Source organism: Pimephales promelas, chromosome 2, assembly GCF_988280905.1.
Source record: "Pimephales promelas chromosome 2, fPimPro1.hap1.1, whole genome shotgun sequence".
Taxonomy (NCBI): domain Eukaryota; kingdom Metazoa; phylum Chordata; class Actinopteri; order Cypriniformes; family Leuciscidae; genus Pimephales; species Pimephales promelas.
This window is the reverse complement of record NC_142770.1, coordinates 379699-397500: the sequence shown is the minus strand read 5'-3', so window position 1 is coordinate 397500 and position 17802 is coordinate 379699. Positions and strand designations below refer to the sequence as shown.

The window sequence follows — 17802 nt, the reverse complement described above, 5'->3', positions numbered from 1 at the left end:
ATGCAGCGCTCACTCAGATTACGGTGTGCAGTGCTGTTGTGTAAGGCAATGACTCAGCATGTCTGGGATTAGGAGCACTTCCTAATAATACCCAGAGTGACTCAGAGTGTGTGTGTGTGTGTGTGTGTTCGGTCCGGCTCAGAGACGGTCATGAGATGCAGGCCTCAGGACACACCGGCTCAAAGCTTGTTTTTCTGAAGCATCTCTGCTTTAAACTTCAATATTAAAAGAGTTTTTGCCCCTCTAGTTTTTGCAACCAATCTCGTGGGAATTCTGTTTTGTTGGAGAATCTGTTAAGTTAATTATTAAAATCAGGGATGCATGATGTAACGGCCACCGTATCGGCCAATATATGTGTTTGTTTTTTTAACGTTATCGTTATCGGCCGATATATTAAAGCCGATAAGTAATGTAATATTTCTCTTCAGATGCGAAATACCGTTCACAAGTCCATCATATACATCGTAATTGTGTGTTTGGAACGCGGCTTTCAATGCTGAGACTTTTGTTTTTGTAATCAGACTCTCAAAAACGATATAAAAATGTGGATTTAGATTTATCGGCCGATATATCGGTTATCAGCTTTCAAGTATAAAGAATTATCGGTATCGGCCGAAATGTTCATATCGGTGCATCCCTGATTAAAATATATTTTTCTTAGTAAAAATATATCTTTGTAAATATTGATATATGAATTATTAAATATATCAATTAGTTAAAAACATAAAACATTACTTGATTATTTAAAACTGCATTTCTACGATATTTCACTTCTTGCTTTAATTTTTTTTTCAATCTTCTACAATGACTATTTAGTTAAAAAATTGAGTAAAAAATTTGCCCGTTTAGGCTCGTAATATTCCATTTAACATTATCGCCAGCCTAAGGTTAAGCGTGTGTGTGTTAAGCGTGTGTGTGTTAAGCGTGTGTGTGTTAAGCGTGTGTGTGTTAAGCGTGTGTGTGTTAAGCGTGTGTGTGTGTTAAGCGTGTGTGTGTGTTAAGCGTGTGTGTGTTAAGCGTGTGTGTGTTAAGCGTGTGTGTGTTAAGCGTGTGTGTGTGTTAAGCGTGTGTGTGTGTTAAGCGTGTGTGTGTTAAGCGTGTGTGTGTGTTAAGCGTGTGTGTGTGTTAAGCGTGTGTGTGTTAAGCGTGTGTGTGTTAAGCGTGTGTGTGTTAAGCGTGTGTGTGTTAAGCGTGTGTGTGTTAAGCGTGTGTGTGTGTTAAGCGTGTGTGTGTGTTAAGCGTGTGTGTGTTAAGCGTGTGTGTGTTAAGCGTGTGTGTGTTAAGCGTGTGTGTGTGTTAAGCGTGTGTGTGTGTTAAGCGTGTGTGTGTTAAGCGTGTGTGTGTGTTAAGCGTGTGTGTGTGTTAAGCGTGTGTGTGTTAAGCGTGTGTGTGTTAAGCGTGTGTGTGTTAAGCGTGTGTGTGTGTTAAGCGTGTGTGTGTGTTAAGCGTGTGTGTGTGTTAAGCGTGTGTGTGTTAAGCGTGTGTGTGTTAAGCGTGTGTGTGTGTTAAGCGTGTGTGTGTTAAGCGTGTGTGTGTGTTAAGCGTGTGTGTGTGTTAAGCGTGTGTGTGTTAAGCGTGTGTGTGTTAAGCGTGTGTGTGTTAAGCGTGTGTGTGTGTTAAGCGTGTGTGTGTGTTAAGCGTGTGTGTGTGTTAAGCGTGTGTGTGTTAAGCGTGTGTGTGTTAAGCGTGTGTGTGTTAAGCGTGTGTGTGTGTTAAGCGTGTGTGTGTGTTAAGCGTGTGTGTGTGTTAAGCGTGTGTGTGTTAAGCGTGTGTGTGTGTTAAGCGTGTGTGTGTGTTAAGCGTGTGTGTGTTAAGCGTGTGTGTGTTAAGCGTGTGTGTGTTAAGCGTGTGTGTGTGTTAAGCGTGTGTGTGTGTTAAGCGTGTGTGTGTTAAGCGCGTGTGTGTGTTAAGCGTGTGTGTGTGTTAAGCGTGTGTGTGTTAAGCGTGTGTGTGTGTTAAGCGTGTGTGTGTGTTAAGCGTGTGTGTGTGTTAAGCGTGTGTGTGTTAAGCGTGTGTGTGTTAAGCGTGTGTGTGTGTTAAGCGTGTGTGTGTTAAGCGTGTGTGTGTGTTAAGCGTGTGTGTGTGTTAAGCGTGTGTGTGTTAAGCGTGTGTGTGTTAAGCGTGTGTGTGTTAAGCGTGTGTGTGTGTTAAGCGTGTGTGTGTGTTAAGCGTGTGTGTGTGTGTTAAGCGTGTGTGTGTTAAGCGTGTGTGTGTTAAGCGTGTGTGTGTGTGTTAAGCGTGTGTGTGTTAAGCGTGTGTGTGTGTTAAGCGTGTGTGTGTGTTAAGCGTGTGTGTGTTAAGCGCGTGTGTGTTAAGCGTGTGTGTGTGTTAAGCGTGTGTGTGTTAAGCGTGTGTGTGTGTTAAGTGTGTGTGTGTTAAGCGTGTGTGTGTTAAGCGTGTGTGTGTGTTAAGTGTGTGTGTGTTAAGCGTGTGTGTGTGTTAAGTGTGTGTGTGTTAAGCGTGTGTGTGTGTTAAGTGTGTGTGTGTTAAGCGTGTGTGTGTTAAGCGTGTGTGTGTGTTAAGTGTGTGTGTGTTAAGCGTGTGTGTGTGTTAAGTGTGTGTGTGTTAAGCGTGTGTGTGTGTTAAGTGTGTGTGTGTGTTAAGCGTGTGTGTGTTAAGCGTGTGTGTGTGTTAAGTGTGTGTGTGTTAAGCGTGTGTGTGTGTTAAGTGTGTGTGTGTGTTAAGCGTGTGTGTGTTAAGCGTGTGTGTGTGTTAAGTGTGTGTGTGTTAAGCGTGTGTGTGTGTTAAGTGTGTGTGTGTTAAGCGTGTGTTTCTCTCCGTCTCAGGCCAGCTGAGGTGCATCTCGTTCCCGCGGCACGATGAGGATCACCTGCAGAAGGTCGTCGGCTGCGCCCCGTATATCCTCATCCTGGGTCAGGACTGTTCGGCCCGATACCAGCTACTGAACTGCATGCTGGGAGAGAGGCTCCTCCCCCTGGGCTCGGATGCGGGCGGGGCCTGTGGCGTTGAGGGCGGGTCTTGCCGGAGGAGGAAGTTGTGTTTTACGCACGGCCGCCAGACGCGGTTGAGTTTGGCGTTACCGGGACAGTATGAGCTAGTGCATCAGCTAGCGGCGCACTGTGGCCGCTGGGATACGGTTCCCCGCGAGGACCTGGAGATTCAGGAGTGCGAAGATCCCGCGCAGCGATTGGCCGAGCTGGAGATCACGCTTCATCACGCGCTTCTGCAGGTCAGGGGAGAATGCAGTCCTCACGTTTCTCTCCATTAGCGCTGGGTATCGTCTGAATTTTAACAATCCCGATTCATAATTTCGATTCCAGTAAAACTTAGATATGATTCAGATTCAGTGTTATTGCTAAAGCGTTCAGCTGAATATCAAGAACACTTACACACAGCGTTAGCCTGAGGGTTAAACACACCATAGAAGAACAACTAGCCCAACTAATACACACTTCAGCATCAGTAAACACTCAGTCATTAAAAACTCTGTAACATTGTAAACATCAGCCAGCTCCTCATTCTCTGGTGTTTATGTAAGCCTGTCCTGATCTGGTGCGCTTCACATGACCACAGATGGAAAAGCCCACCAGGCTGAGGTGTGTCTCCATGGAGACGGGGAAACTGGATTCCTTTCTTTCACGAGCTCGCTTGTTTTCATGAGTTCTGGATTTCATTTTTGGACAGGCTCAGATCAGACTTCAAATCAGACTCAAATCAGACTTCAAATCAGACTCAAAGATCAGACTCAGAGATCAGATTCAAATCAGACTTCAAATCAAACTCAAATCAGACTTAAAATCAGCTCAAAGATCAGACTCAGAGATCAGACTCAAATCAGACTCAGAGATCAGACTCAGAACAGATTCAAATCAGACTTCAAATCAGACTCAAATCAGACTCAGAGAATAGAGTCAGATCAGACTTCAAATCAGCCTCAAAGATCATACTCAGAGATCAGATTCAAATCAGACTTCAAATCAAACTCAAATCAGACTTCAAATCAGCTCAAAGATCAGACTCAGAGATCAGACTCAAATCAGACTCAGAACAGATTCAAATCAGACTTCAAATCAGACTCAAATCAGACTTCAAATCAGACTCAGAGATCAGAGTCAGATCAGACTTCAAATCAGACTTCAAATCAGACTCAAATCAGACTTCAAATCAGACTTCAAATCAGACTCAAATCAGACTTCAAATCAGACTCAAATCAGACTTCAAATCAGACTCAGAAATCAGAATCAGAGATCAGATTTAAATCAGACTTCAAATCAAACTCAAATCAGATTTCAAATCAGCTCAGAGATCAGACTCAAATCAGACTTCAAATAAGTCTAAAAACACTCTGATCAGTCTAATCAAACTCAAAACCAATTCTGATCAGTTTTAGATTAGTTTTATACCAGACTAACATCAGACTTGAATTGGTTTAAGATCCGTTTTGAATCAGTTTCCAATCAGATTCTGGTTCGTCTAAAACACAGAACTGTCTACTACTGTCTGCTAGACTTGGGTCAAAATCAGATTTGTTTTGAATTAGGATGGGACTCAAATCAGACTCAAACCAGTTTCACATCAGAATCATTAAAGGTCTTACACTGGTCCCAAATCAGACTCCGTTCACTTTGGTGAGAGATTGAAGTCAGATCAATCTCAAATCAGATTCTGTCTTGGATCAGAATTCAATTAGTCTAAGACCCTGATCAGAGTCCAATCAGTTTTATATCAGACTCATTAATGATTCGGATCCATTGTGAATTGGATCCGTTTCAAATCAGACTAGTGGCTTGCAGCAGAATACAGTGCTTTTAGACGTTTTGACGATGGTGTCAGAATCCAGTTAGACTAAAGATTCGGATCAAATTCACATCAGTTTTCAGATCGGTATTGAGTCAAATCAGTTTGGCATCAGACTCACTCCAGTTTCAATCGGTTACAAATCTCGCTCAGCTCAGACGAGGGTCAAAGTCAGCTCAGCTTTAGATCAACGGTGTGTGTGTGTGTGTGTGTGTGTGTGTGTGTCTCAGCCAGAACTGATTTTTCTGCATGATTCTCTCTTGCGGTTTCCAACCGTGTCATTGTGTTTAACTCGTGTGTTTGTTCAGTGCTCACACACATCTGCTAGAATCACGTCTGCTCTCAAATGAAACCCGTCTGCTCTCGGTCGAGACACACACACACACACACACACGTACGTTAGTGCCTAGGCGTTAATTAGCGCGGGGCTCGTGTTCGGTCCCAGCGTACGCTGACGGCAGGGAGTGAAATGTGTGTGTCCTGTGAACACATTCCCAGAATTCCTGCTAAAACACACACACACACACACATGCGTTAGCTGTAGCAGTGGAGAGCGTGTTTGATGCGCTTGAATCAGATCTTTGTTGGGTCGGGGTCTGTCGGGCCCGCGGCTCAGCCGGCCGTTTCGGAGGAGTGTGTGTGCAGGCCATCTTTGTTCAGAGAGACTCCAGCGCTCTATGGCTCTTGTGTCCGCGACGGCTCTGACTGACTCTATTGTGCTAGTGTGCTAGCGCTCTTTATTCCCTCTGCGGGTTAAGAGGAATCATACAGGCGAACTTTGACCCTGCATATCTAAGATTTCCTGAACCCACACTCCTTTATCTGTAGAAATGCTTCTTTACGTTCCCACGGGCATCAGGTCTGATAAACTAGACACAAGTCTAAGATTAATCTCATTTAAAGAATTACATTGAAAGATTTTATCATAATTTCATTTTCCAATTTTACATCTACTTTTGTCAACATATTATTCATATAAATTATTTTTTATTAATTCATTTTTGGTGGGAAAAATGTAGTCGATTTTATTCAGGATTTAGAAAAACAAGAGTTATATAATTGTGCAGTTATATTACATATATTAACGCAGACTAGAAAACAATGTGGAAATTAACTAGTTGAAAGTGTGCTGAAAAATATCCTCAAGTGGAATTTAAACATTTCTTCTTTTTTAATATACGTTTTAGTTCATTTTATGCTTCTTTCAGTTGACATAAGTTACAGTTTAATTTACCAAATTTTATTGAACAAATGTAAACTTTTATTGGCTTTCAATAAACTTTTATATATTGTTCTTTTTATATTAATTGAATCATGTCACAAATAAATTGTGAAACAGATATTAATGTGAAAATTTGATCTCATGAAATATTATTCAGTTTAATCATAGTTTTTGTCATAATTGAAAGGTTGTCAATGTATCAATATTAAATAATTTTAGAATATTGGCAGTTTTTATCAAACAAATATATAAATATTTTACTGACCAAATGTATTTAAACATGTTTTAATTCTATAGTTTATTTTTTTATGAATGGAAAGGTGTCAGGACAAAAATAAAAATTGATGTGAAAAATATCTGAAATAACAGTGTTTATTTAAAGATTTTGTCATCATTTAAATTTATAGCAATTTTCTATCTTTTGTCAATATTTCATATTATTCATTAATTTGGAAAAATTGTCAGTTTTTGTTGGCAATTAGAAAAAAATGAATCGATCCAAAGTCACAATTTACTTGACCACTGATTTGACCAACTATTCTAATGTTTGGTTTAATATACTTTTTAAATATATTAATTGAAATGTTTAAAAAGATAAACATGTGACAATTTTTAATGAAATAGTAATGAGAGAATTCAATGTTTAATCAGAGATTTTATAATAATTGAATTGTAAGATTAATTCATTCTAGTAAATTATTCTTTAATTTTAGTTGAAAATTCTTAATTTAAAAATATGAAATACCCAATATTGACACATTTTTATATATTTTTATTAGTGCTGTGCAACGATTAATCGTATCCAAAATAAAAGTTTGTGTATACATAATATGTGTGTGTATTGTGTATAATTATTTTTGTATATATATTATATATGTGTTCTGTATTATATATAAATATTTTATATGTAAATAACAAATTTTTCTTATATATTTACATGCATGTGTATTATACAACATAATTATACACAGCACACACACATATATTAAGTAAACAAACTTTTTTTTGGATGCGATTAATCGCGTTTAATCGTTGCCCAAATATAAATATTTTATATGTAAATACCAAATTTTTCTTATATATTTACATGCATGTGTGTGTATTATACAACATAATTATACACAGCACACACACACATACTAAGTAAACGCAAACTTTGTATTTTAACGGCGATTAAAGGTTGCCCAGCCCTGATTGTTCGAGCGATAGCCCTGAGCGTGTCCTGTGTCGCCCCCCACAGGAGGCGAAGATCATGGTTCTCCCGTGCCGTAACGTCCAGCCCGTGGAGGAGGCCCTGGAGGACTGCAGGCGCGGGATCCTTCCCATCATCCTCTACGCCGTGAGCAAGGCCACACTGAGCGCGGATCAGCTGAGCGAGCTCCAGAAGGTGCGCGAGACGCTGCCGTACCCCGTGTGCTTCGTCCGCATCCCGACCGAACCCGCGCCGGACCCGCCGGGCCAGCGCTCCGCTCTGTTCGTGCAGCTCGTGTCTCAGGAGCTGATCGGCGGCGCGGCGGGAAACTGCGCCTGCGGGGCTCCGGCTCAGACGCCCGGGAAGATGCAAGGCATTCTGGGAGAGGATCTGGAGCGCCTGCACCGGGTCCTGGTGCCGTTCGCGAGGCAGGTTCTGCAGAGCCAGCAGGTGGAGGCGACGACGCTGCTGAACGCCGTGCACTGCCGCTGCCTCGACCTCTTCATCAACCAGGTGACACGCTAGCGCTCGCTAACATTAAACACTACCGCTTACAGACACACGGCTTGTGGGGTTTATTCTGAGATAACACACACACACACACAACCGGCTGCATGTAAACGGAGTGCGTGTCGTAACGTGTGTTGGATGTGTGTGTGTGTGTTTGAGGCGTTCGACATGCAGCGGGATCTTCAGATCACCCCGCGGCGCCTGGAGTACACCCGCGAGAAGGAGGGCGAGCTCTACTCCTCCCTCATGGCCATCGCCAACCGCAAGCAGGAGGAGATGAAGGAGATGATCGTGGAGACGCTCGAGAGCATGAAGGAGCAGCTGCTGGAGGACGCCGCCAACCTGGAGTTCACAGGTCAGAGGTCACAGAGCAGAGGTCACAGGGCAGAGGTCACAGGTCAGAGCACAGAAGTCACAGCACAGAGGACACAGGGCAGAGGTCACAGGGTACAGGGTCGACTCCGGTTCAGACTGATGCGGTTGCACAGATGTGTCCTCAGAGACTGTTGTCAAGGCAACAGAACAGAGCTGAAATTAGTGTTTTCTTAAAATACTAATGAGAATTTTTAATAAAAGTATATTAGAGAGTTTTCATTTCGACCCCAAACATTCATATTAACTTGTGCAAAAACGGCAGTATATGACCCCTTTAATTATTTTCCCCCCCATTTTTATGTTGTTTATTGTTCATTTAGTTCATTTAATTAGTTTTCACTGTTAGTTTTATATTTAGGTTGTTTTTTTTAATAAGACTTTTTACATTTTAAAAAATACTTTTTTGTTCATTTAGTTTTCTGTTTTCAGTTGTCGTTTGTGAGTTTGGTCGATTGGTTCTTCTGCTTTATTAGCTCATGTTCGGGCGGCCGAAGTTAACGGAGCATTGCAGCGTTTGCTCTCATCTCATCGTCTCAGTTATCTTAAATGTTGTGATTTAGATTTATTGAGATTTAATCTTTTTTAACGTCATTGGTCGTCCATTTGTAACAGATGAAATATAGTTTTAGACATTAGAGTTTAGTTTAGTTAAAAGGCTAGAGTTGATGCTGAAACAAATAGAAGGATAAACTTCCCCTTTACTAGTGTGTGCTCATCTACTGTGGTCAAACGTGTGTGTGAGACTGCGTGCGAGTGTGTGTGAGGGGGAAATCCACTGATATTGCCCTATTACTGTTTGTTTGAGTTGATCCGTTAGTGTTGATGGGTGTCATGTGACTGCCGTTACCGTGGCGACGCGAGTCTCGTTTCGAAGGGTTTCCTCAGGATGTTGAGCTTGTCGGCCGCCGCTTCATAACACACAATCACAACTGAACAGATACCACTGAAATAAACCGTGTTTTCAGAAACTGTAATAAATGTAAAATAACTGCAGTTATTCAGTGTGTGTGTGTGTGTGATTAGTGTTATTATAGAGACGGCAGGATTATGAGCGCTTTAAATTATCAGGGGGCGGAGCTGGGTAGGTTTGGGGGTGGGGTTTGGGATCAGGGGGTGGAGCTGGGTAGGTTTAGGGGTGAGGTTTGGATCAGGGGGCGGAGCTGGGGAGGTTTGGGGGTGGGGTTAGTGATCAGGGGGCGGAGCTGGGTAGGTTTGGGGGTGGGGTTTGGATCAGGGGGTGGAGCTGGGTAGGTTTAGGGGTGGGGTTAGTGATCAGGGGGTGGAGCTGGGTAGGTTTAGGGGTGGGGTTTGGGATCAGGGGGTGGAGCTGGGTAGGTTTAGGGGTGAGGTTTGGATCAGGGGGTGGAGTTGGGTAGGTTTGGGGGTGGGGTTTGGGATCAGGGGGTGGAGCTGGGTAGGTTTGGGGGTGGGGTTTGGGATCAGGGGGTGGAGCTGGGTAGGTTTGGGGGTGGGGTTTGGGATCAGGGGGTGGAGCTGGGTAGGTTTAGGGGTGGGGTTAGTGATCAGGGGGTGGAGCTGGGTAGGTTTAGGGGTGGGGTTTGGGATCAGGGGGTGGAGCTGGGTAGGTTTAGGGGTGAGGTTTGGATCAGGGGGTGGAGTTGGGTAGGTTTGGGGGTGGGGTTTGGGATCAGGGGGTGGAGCTGGGTAGGTTTGGGGGTGGGGTTTGGGATCAGGGGGTGGAGTTGGGTAGGTTTGGGGGTGGGGTTTGGGATCAGGGGGTGGAGCTGGGTAGGTTTGGGGGTGGGGTTTGGGATCAGGGGGTGGAGTTGGGTAGGTTTGGGGGTGGGGTTAGTGATCAGGGGGCGGAGCTGGGTAGGTTTAGGGGTGAGGTTTGGGATCAGGGGGTGGAGCTGGGTAGGTTTAGGGGTGAGGTTTGGATCAGGGGGTGGAGTTGGGTAGGTTTGGGGGTGGGGTTAGTGATCAGGGGGCGGAGCTGGGTAGGTTTAGGGGTGAGGTTTGGATCAGGGGGTGGAGCTGGGTAGGTTTGGGGTGGGGTTAGTGATCAGGGGGCGGAGCTGGGTAGGTTTAGGGGTGAGGTTTGGATCAGGGGGTGGAGCTGGGTAGGTTTGGGGTGGGGTTAGTGATCAGGGGGCGGAGCTGGGTAGGTTTAGGGGTGAGGTTTGGATCAAGGGGTGGAGCTGGGTAGGTTTAGGGGTGGGGTTTGGGATCAGGGGGTGGAGCTGGGTAGGTTTAGGTATATGTAAGGTGGGAGGAGTTGAATCTGGATCCGACTCCTCCCCGTGGACTTCATGTTCTGCAGTGAGGACCATCTCCACGCTTCACCTGTTTTATCGCTGGTATTATTACGTTTAAGCCACCTGTCCATTTTTGTTTTGTTTTAATATTTAGCTTGAACTCTGTCAACTCTGCTCTGTAGCCAACTAATATGTAAAGGTCGCCTCGCCTGATTGGCTGCGGGACTAATCAGATTGCCCCCTCTAGTGGATGACTAAAGATTTGCTATCTTACGTTCTTGTTTCACTCAAGCCTCTGAACTCACCGGATGACTGACTGTGTTTGTGTGTGTTTCAGATATCATCATGACGTCTAACTCGGAGCCCATGAGCTCTAAAGACATCAAGGTGTGTATCAGTCAGATCCAGGACCTGATCGTGATCCGGCTGAACCAGGCGGTGGCGAACAAGCTGACGAGTTCGGTGGATTACCTGCGCGAGAGCTTCGTGGGGACGCTGGAGAGGTGCCTGTGCAGCCTGGAGAAGTCCACCGGCGAGCCCTGCGCACACAACGTCACGTCCAACCACCTCAAGCAGGTGCGCACACACACACACACACACACACACACACACACACACACACGCACACACACATCAGAGTGCCGAAGCTTTGAGGCCACAGCTTGCGTTTATTGTCGACGAGACTCACACCAGCGCACACACACTGACTCCTGCGCACACACTGATCAATGAGTGTGAGACTCGATACATCCGCGTCTCCTCATTTCGTATAACAGGTGACCATTCGAATGCTTAAAACACAACCCATATTTACATTTAAAATCTCAATCACAACATTTGAAAACCGTTTCACCGGAGATCCTCCAGCTGTTGTGTTTTTCATTTGTTCTCTCAAATCTCTTTTTATCTCTAGTTTCCATCGGCCACATTCACTAAGAATGTTATGATTTAATTGTGATTATTATAAAAATGTGAAATTTTAATCAGATTATAATTATATTGTACTGTAAAATAAAAAAAATCTAAATGTATGAGTGTGTGACTGTACTGATGTGTGTGTGTGTGTGTGTGTGTGCAGATCCTGAACGCGGCGTATCACGTGGAGGTGACGTTCCACTCGGGCTCCTCCGTCACACGCCTCTTCTGGGAGCAGATCAAACAGGTACGTTACCCATAATGCCCTGCACTGGGGGCACGTGGCTCGGCCACTCATGTGTGTGTGTGTGTGTCCTCAGATCATCCATCGGATCTCGTGGGTCAATCCGCCGTCCGTCACGAGCGAGTGGAAGCGCAAGGTCGCACAGGACGCCATCGAGAGCCTCAGCGCCGCCAAACTGGCCAAGAGCATCTGCTCCCAGTTCAGGACTCGCCTCAACAGCTCCCATGAGGCCTTCGCCAGCTCCCTGAGACAGGTCACACACACACACACACTCACACACATACACACATGAGTCAGTCAGTGAGCGAGACAGTGAGTGAGTGAGTGAGTGAGTGAGCGAGTGAGTCAGTGAGTGAGTGAGTGAGTGAGTGAGTGAGCGAGTGAGTCAGTGAGTGAGTGAGATAGTGAGTGAGTGAATCAGTGACCGAGTGAGTCAGTGAGTGAATCAGTGAGCGAGTGAGTCAGTGAGTGAGTCAGTGAGTGAGTCAGTAAGTGAATCAGTGAGTGAGTGAGATAGTGAGTGAGTGAATCAGTGAGCGAGTGAGTCAGTGAGTGAATCAGTGAGCGAGTGAGTCAGTGAGTCAGTGAGTGAGTGAATCAGTGAGTGAGTCAGTGAGTGAGTCAGTAAGTGAATCAGTGAGTGAGTGAGATAGTGAGTGAGTGAATCAGTGAGCGAGTGAGTCAGTGAGTGAATCAGTGAGCGAGTGAGTCAGTGAGTCAGTGAGTGAGTGAATCAGTGAGTGAGTCAGTGAGTGAGTCAGTAAGTGAATCAGTGAGTGAGTGAGATAGTGAGTGAGTGAATCAGTGAGCGAGTGAGTCAGTGAGTGAATCAGTGAGCGAGTGAGTCAGTGAGTCAGTGAGTGAGTGAATCAGTGAGCGAGTGAGTCGGTGAGTGAGTGAGTGAGTCAGTGAGTGAATCAATGAGCGAGTGAGTCAGTGAGTGAGTCAGTGAGCGAGTGAGTCAGTGAGCGAGTCAGTCAGTGAGTGAATCATTGAGCAAGTGAGTCAGTGAGAGAATCAGTGAGCGAGTGAGTTAGTGAATGAGTTGGTGAGTGAATCAGTGAGCGAGTGAGTCAGTGAGTGAGTGAGTCAGTGAGTGAGTCAGTGAGTGAATCAATGAGCGAGTGAGTCAGTGAGTGAGTCAGTGAGCGAGTGAGTCAGTGAGTGAATCAGTGAGTGAGTCAGTGAGTGGATCTGTGAGTCAGTGAGTGAGTGAGTGAGTGAGTGAGTCAGTGAGCGAGTGAGTCAGTGAGCGAGTGAGTCAGTGAGTGAGTGAGTGAGTGAGTCAGTGAGCGAGTGAGTCAGTGAGTGAGTCAGTGAGTGAGTGAGTGAGTGAGTCAGTGAGCGAGTGAGTCAGTGAGTGAGTCAGTGAGTGAGTCAGGGAGTGAGTCAGTGAGTAAGTCAGTCAGTGAGTGAGTGAGTGAGTGAGTGAGTCAGTGAGCGAGTGAATCAGTGAGTCAATCGGTGAGCGAGTGAGTCAAGGCGCAGTGCTGTTACGGTGTGTAGTGGATCTCCAGTGCAGCAGTGTGTGTGAGACTGTGTGTGTGTGCAGCTGGAGGAGGGTCACACGGGTCGTCTGGAGCGAACTGAAGACCTCTGGCTGCGGGTCAGGAAGGATCACGCGCCGCGACTCGCACGACTGTCGCTGGAGAGCCGATCGCTGCGAGACATTCTGCTGCACGGTGAGACACGATCTGTGTGTGTGTGTGTGTGTGTGTGTGTGTGTGTGATCACCGTCTGACTCCACGTCTCCTCAGGAAAGCCCAAGCTGGGCCGTGAGCTGGGCCGAGGTCAGTACGGTGTGGTGTATCTGTGTGACAACTGGGCCGGACGTCACCCGTGTGCGCTGAAGTCTGTGGTTCCTCCGGACGACAAGCACTGGAACGACCTCGCGCTGGAGTTTCACTACACACGGTAACAGCACTGGACACACACACACACACACACACACACACACACGGTAACAGCACTGGACACACACACACACACACACGGTAACAGCACTGGACACACACACACACACACACGGTAAAAGCACTGGACACACACACACACACTACACACAGTTATTCAGTAGAACGAGTGTGTGTTCTCTCTGTCAGGAATATGAGCGCTGTCTCTTTAAGAGCTGCGAGTCCCGTACACTGATACACACAGAGTCGAGAGTGTCCGATTCCTCTAGTATTCTGGAATGGATTTAACCGTGGTTGAGTTCGCTATCATTGCTCCATTGCTCATGTCTGTCAGGTCTCTGCCTAAACACGAGCGGCTGGTGAATCTTCACGGGTCGGTTATCGATCACTCGTACGGCGGCGGCTCCAGTATCGCCGTTCTGCTCATCATGGAGCGACTGCACAGAGATCTCTACACGGGCCTGAAGGTACCGCCACACATCTGTCCGTCTGTCCGTCCGTCTGTCTGTCTGTGGTTCTGACGTGTCTCTCTCTCAGGCGGGTCTGGTTCTGAAGGAGCGTCTCCAGATCGCTCTGGACGTGGTGGAGGGGATCCGGTTCCTGCACGGTCAGGGTCTCTTGCACCGGGACATCAAGCTGAAGAACGTTCTGGTGAGGAATCGTGTCTGATTCGGGTCCGGTTCAAGGGTCAGACACAAGCTTCATAACGCTGGGATTGTTCTTCTGTGCAGCTGGATAAACAGAACCGGGCCAAGATCACGGACCTGGGCTTCTGTAAACCCGAGGCCATGATGTCCGGGAGCATCGTCGGGACGCCCATCCACATGGCACCAGAACTCTTCACAGGTCCGAACACACCCGATCTCTGTGTGATTCTTCAGAGTGAATCAGTCAGCCAATCAAACCCACTCAATGACTCAAATGTGCTTTGAATCAACTCAAATGACTCAAACGTGCACTGAACCGACTCAAATGACTCCAATATGCACTGACTCGACTCAAATGTCCCGAACGTGCACTGAACCGAGTCAAATGACTCAAACGTGCCCTGAACCGACTCAAACGTGCACTGAACCGACTCAAATGACTCAAATATGCACTGAATCGACTCAAATGTCCCGAACGTGCACTGAACCGAGTCAAATGACTCAAACGTGCCCTGAACCGACTCATACGTGCACTGAACCAAGTCAAATGACTCAAACGTGCACTGAACCGACTCAAATGACTCAAATATGCACGGAATCGACTTAAATGACTCAAATATGCACTGAATCAACTCAAATGACTCAAACGTGCCCTGAACCAACTCAAATGACTCAAACGTGTACTGAACCGACTCAGATGACTCAAACGTGCACTGAACCGACTCAAATGACTCAAACTTGCACTGAATCGACTCAAATGTCCCGAACGTGCACTGAACCGAGTCAAATGACTCAAACGTGCCCTGAACCGACTCATACGTGCACTGAACCGAGTCAAATGACTCAAACGTGCACTGAACCGACTCAAATGACTCAAACGTGCCCTGAACCGACTCAAACGTGAACTGAACCGACTCAAATGACTCAAACGTGCACTGAACCGACTCAAATGACTCAAATGTGCACTGAACCGACTCAAATGACTCAAACGTGCACTGAACCGACTCAAACGTGCACTGAACCGAGTCAAATGACTCAAACATGCCCTGAACCGACTCATACGTGCACTGAACCGAGTCAAATGACTCAAACGTGCACTGAACCGACTCAAATGACTCAAACGTGCCCTGAACCGACTCAAACGTGCACTGAACCGAGTCAAATGACTCAAACGTGCACTGAACCAACTCAAATGACTCAAACGTGCACTGAACCCACTCAAATGACTCAAATATGCACTGAATCGACTCAAATGTCCCAAACATGCACTGAACCGACTCAAATGACTCAAACATGCACTGAATCGGTTTTCATGTTCAAGAACTGTTACTCTGTGAAGTGTTTTTGATGAGTGATATGGTAAAAATGATTCATACATTTAGTACAAATATTGAGGAAACTTGTTTAAATATTTTACTATTTCAAAATCAACTTATTTACATTAATAAATATATTTTTAAGTACAGATGCACAATATATTGATATCAGTTATCGACTGTTTTTAAAGTTTTTTTCATCTCTTGAAAAAGTGTGTGTCATCTGACTAAATCCTTTAATATTAAAAAAAACAACAATTGAATCATTTAAAAATAATTTAATATTTCAATAACAGTCTATAGCAGATCTGACAATTTCATTTTAGAATTTAAAAACATATCGGGCTATAAAAAATTAAAAAAGATTTTTTTTTTTTCAAAAGCTATTATTTATTGTAATTTTTTAATATCAGACCATATAAGTGATTATTTTGAGAATTATTTGAAAATTTCAAAAATAACACATTTTTATTTTACTTTTTACACTGTGATTTACAACGTAGGCGATAAAAGATAATTTAAAAAAAATGAATACACATTTTTTTAATTATTACAAAATATATATTATATAATACAAATTTTACATTTTTATGGTAACTTTTAAATATCGGACAATGAAAATGACGGTGAAAATATCAACTTTTTCGTCAAATGTTTTTTTGGTAACTATAAATAGTTGCTGTTTGTTTTGGGCAGGAAAGTACGATAACTCGGTGGACGTGTACGCCTTCGGGATTCTCTTCTGGTATCTGTGCACCGGCTCCGTCAAGCTCCCAGAAGCCTTCGAGAGATGCTCCAGTAAAGACCAGCTGTGGACCAACGTCAAGAAAGGTCAGAGTGCTTTCCTCCCGCAGCTGGGAACTCTGGGTAAATATCAGCACATGCTGATTGGCTCACGAGTCGCTCTGCGTTTCAGGCTCCTTCTGGAGCGCTTGTCCTCGTTCGAGTGCTGATAAGTTACCTTATTACTTTTTTAAGTCAAAATTGCAAGATGTAAACTCGTAATTGTGAGGAAAAAAAATTTAAACATAAGAAGGAAAAAAATGATAATTTTATCAAACAAATTTAGTCAGATTTGCGAGATATAAATTCGCATTTTGAGTTTATAACTAAATTTAAACACATGACATGACATAAAATTCGCAATTATGGGTTAGGGTTAGAATTAAGATTTGCGAAATATAAACTAATAAAGAAAAAACTCATTATTGTGATAAAAATTAACAAAAAGTCAGAATTCTGAGATATAAACTTGCAATTATGAGTTTCTAACTTGCAATTGCGAAATATAAACTCAAAATATAGTTGCAATTATCTTTTTAGTTTTTAGTCATAATACTGAGATATAAACTCACAGTTGTGATAGTCAAAATTAATGATAAATAAAAATTCGCTATTGCGATTTTTAATTAAGAATTGTGAAAAATAAACGTGAACGCAAATTTTTCATGATTTTTTTTCTCTCAATTGCAAGTTTGTATTTCGCAGTTTTTAATTAAAAATCATAATAGCGAATATTGTATCATAATTTCGATTTTTTTTTTCTTAATTATGTTTTAAATATTTAAAAAATGTATTAAGAGTTGCGAAATACAAACTTGCAGTTGTGAGAAAAAAAGTTAAAATTGCAAGTGCGCAATTCTTAATAAAATTTTTTTTATAAAAAATTCAAAACATAAATGAGAAAACAAGAGAAGTCGCTATTCTAATTTTTAATTAAGAATTGCAAAATAATTGTAATTGTACGAATTCTTCTTACAATTTTAAATTCTTTTCTTCTCACAATTGCAAGTTTGTTTTTCATAATTCTTAATGAAAAATTTGTAATAAAGATTTAAAACGTAATTGAGAAAAAAAGATAAAAGTCAAAATTATGATACAAAATTCGCTTTTACGATTTTTAATTAAGAATTGCGAAATATTAAATTGCAATTGTGAGAACAATTTGCACATTTACATGTTTATATTTCGCGCAATTGTTAATTTAAAAATGTTAATTGCGGAATTCTAAATCATAATTTTGACTTTTTTTTTTCCTCAATTACGTTTAATTCTTTAATTCCGAATTGTGAGATGTTTTGGGCTGTTTCAGGCTCTCGGCCGGAGCGCTTGGCCTCGTTCGACGAGGAGTGCTGGCAGCTGATGGAGGCCTGTTGGAACGGAGACCCTTCCCAGAGGCCTCTGCTGGGGATCGTTCAGCCCAGCCTGCAAAGCATCATGGACCGCCTGTGCAACGACTCCGACCAAAAGAGCGGCAACCTCGAGGACTCGAACTGACATGTTTCCCTGTGTATGAGTGTGCAAAAAAACGGACGAATGTTTCTATGCCTATGAGCAAACATGATCACGTGTGTCATATTCATGGTAGATCCGGAGAGATTTTACGTGTAGAGTGTGTGTTACCCATGAACTGAAGCAGTCATTTTTAGATGTGTTTAAACTGGTTTACATTATTGCTTAGATGACATTTTTTAATAAAATGATTTGACCAATT

General features: G+C 43.7%; 1 protein-coding gene across 1 annotated transcript in view; it reads left to right on the top strand.

Annotated features, from left to right (window-relative positions):
- Positions 1 to 17802, top strand: part of dstyk (dual serine/threonine and tyrosine protein kinase) — a 23617-nt gene extending 5815 nt beyond the window's left edge. Inside the window, exons 2-14 of the mRNA XM_039682508.2 lie at positions 2787 to 3190; positions 7221 to 7685; positions 7842 to 8037; positions 10611 to 10849; positions 11352 to 11435; positions 11509 to 11685; positions 12985 to 13114; positions 13190 to 13346; positions 13680 to 13812; positions 13883 to 13996; positions 14077 to 14191; positions 16005 to 16139; positions 17401 to 17802. Of these exons, the coding sequence (XP_039538442.2) occupies positions 2787 to 3190; positions 7221 to 7685; positions 7842 to 8037; positions 10611 to 10849; positions 11352 to 11435; positions 11509 to 11685; positions 12985 to 13114; positions 13190 to 13346; positions 13680 to 13812; positions 13883 to 13996; positions 14077 to 14191; positions 16005 to 16139; positions 17401 to 17585 (2534 nt within the window). The 3' untranslated portion in view covers positions 17586 to 17802. The remainder of the gene's footprint in view (positions 1 to 2786; positions 3191 to 7220; positions 7686 to 7841; positions 8038 to 10610; positions 10850 to 11351; positions 11436 to 11508; positions 11686 to 12984; positions 13115 to 13189; positions 13347 to 13679; positions 13813 to 13882; positions 13997 to 14076; positions 14192 to 16004; positions 16140 to 17400) is intronic.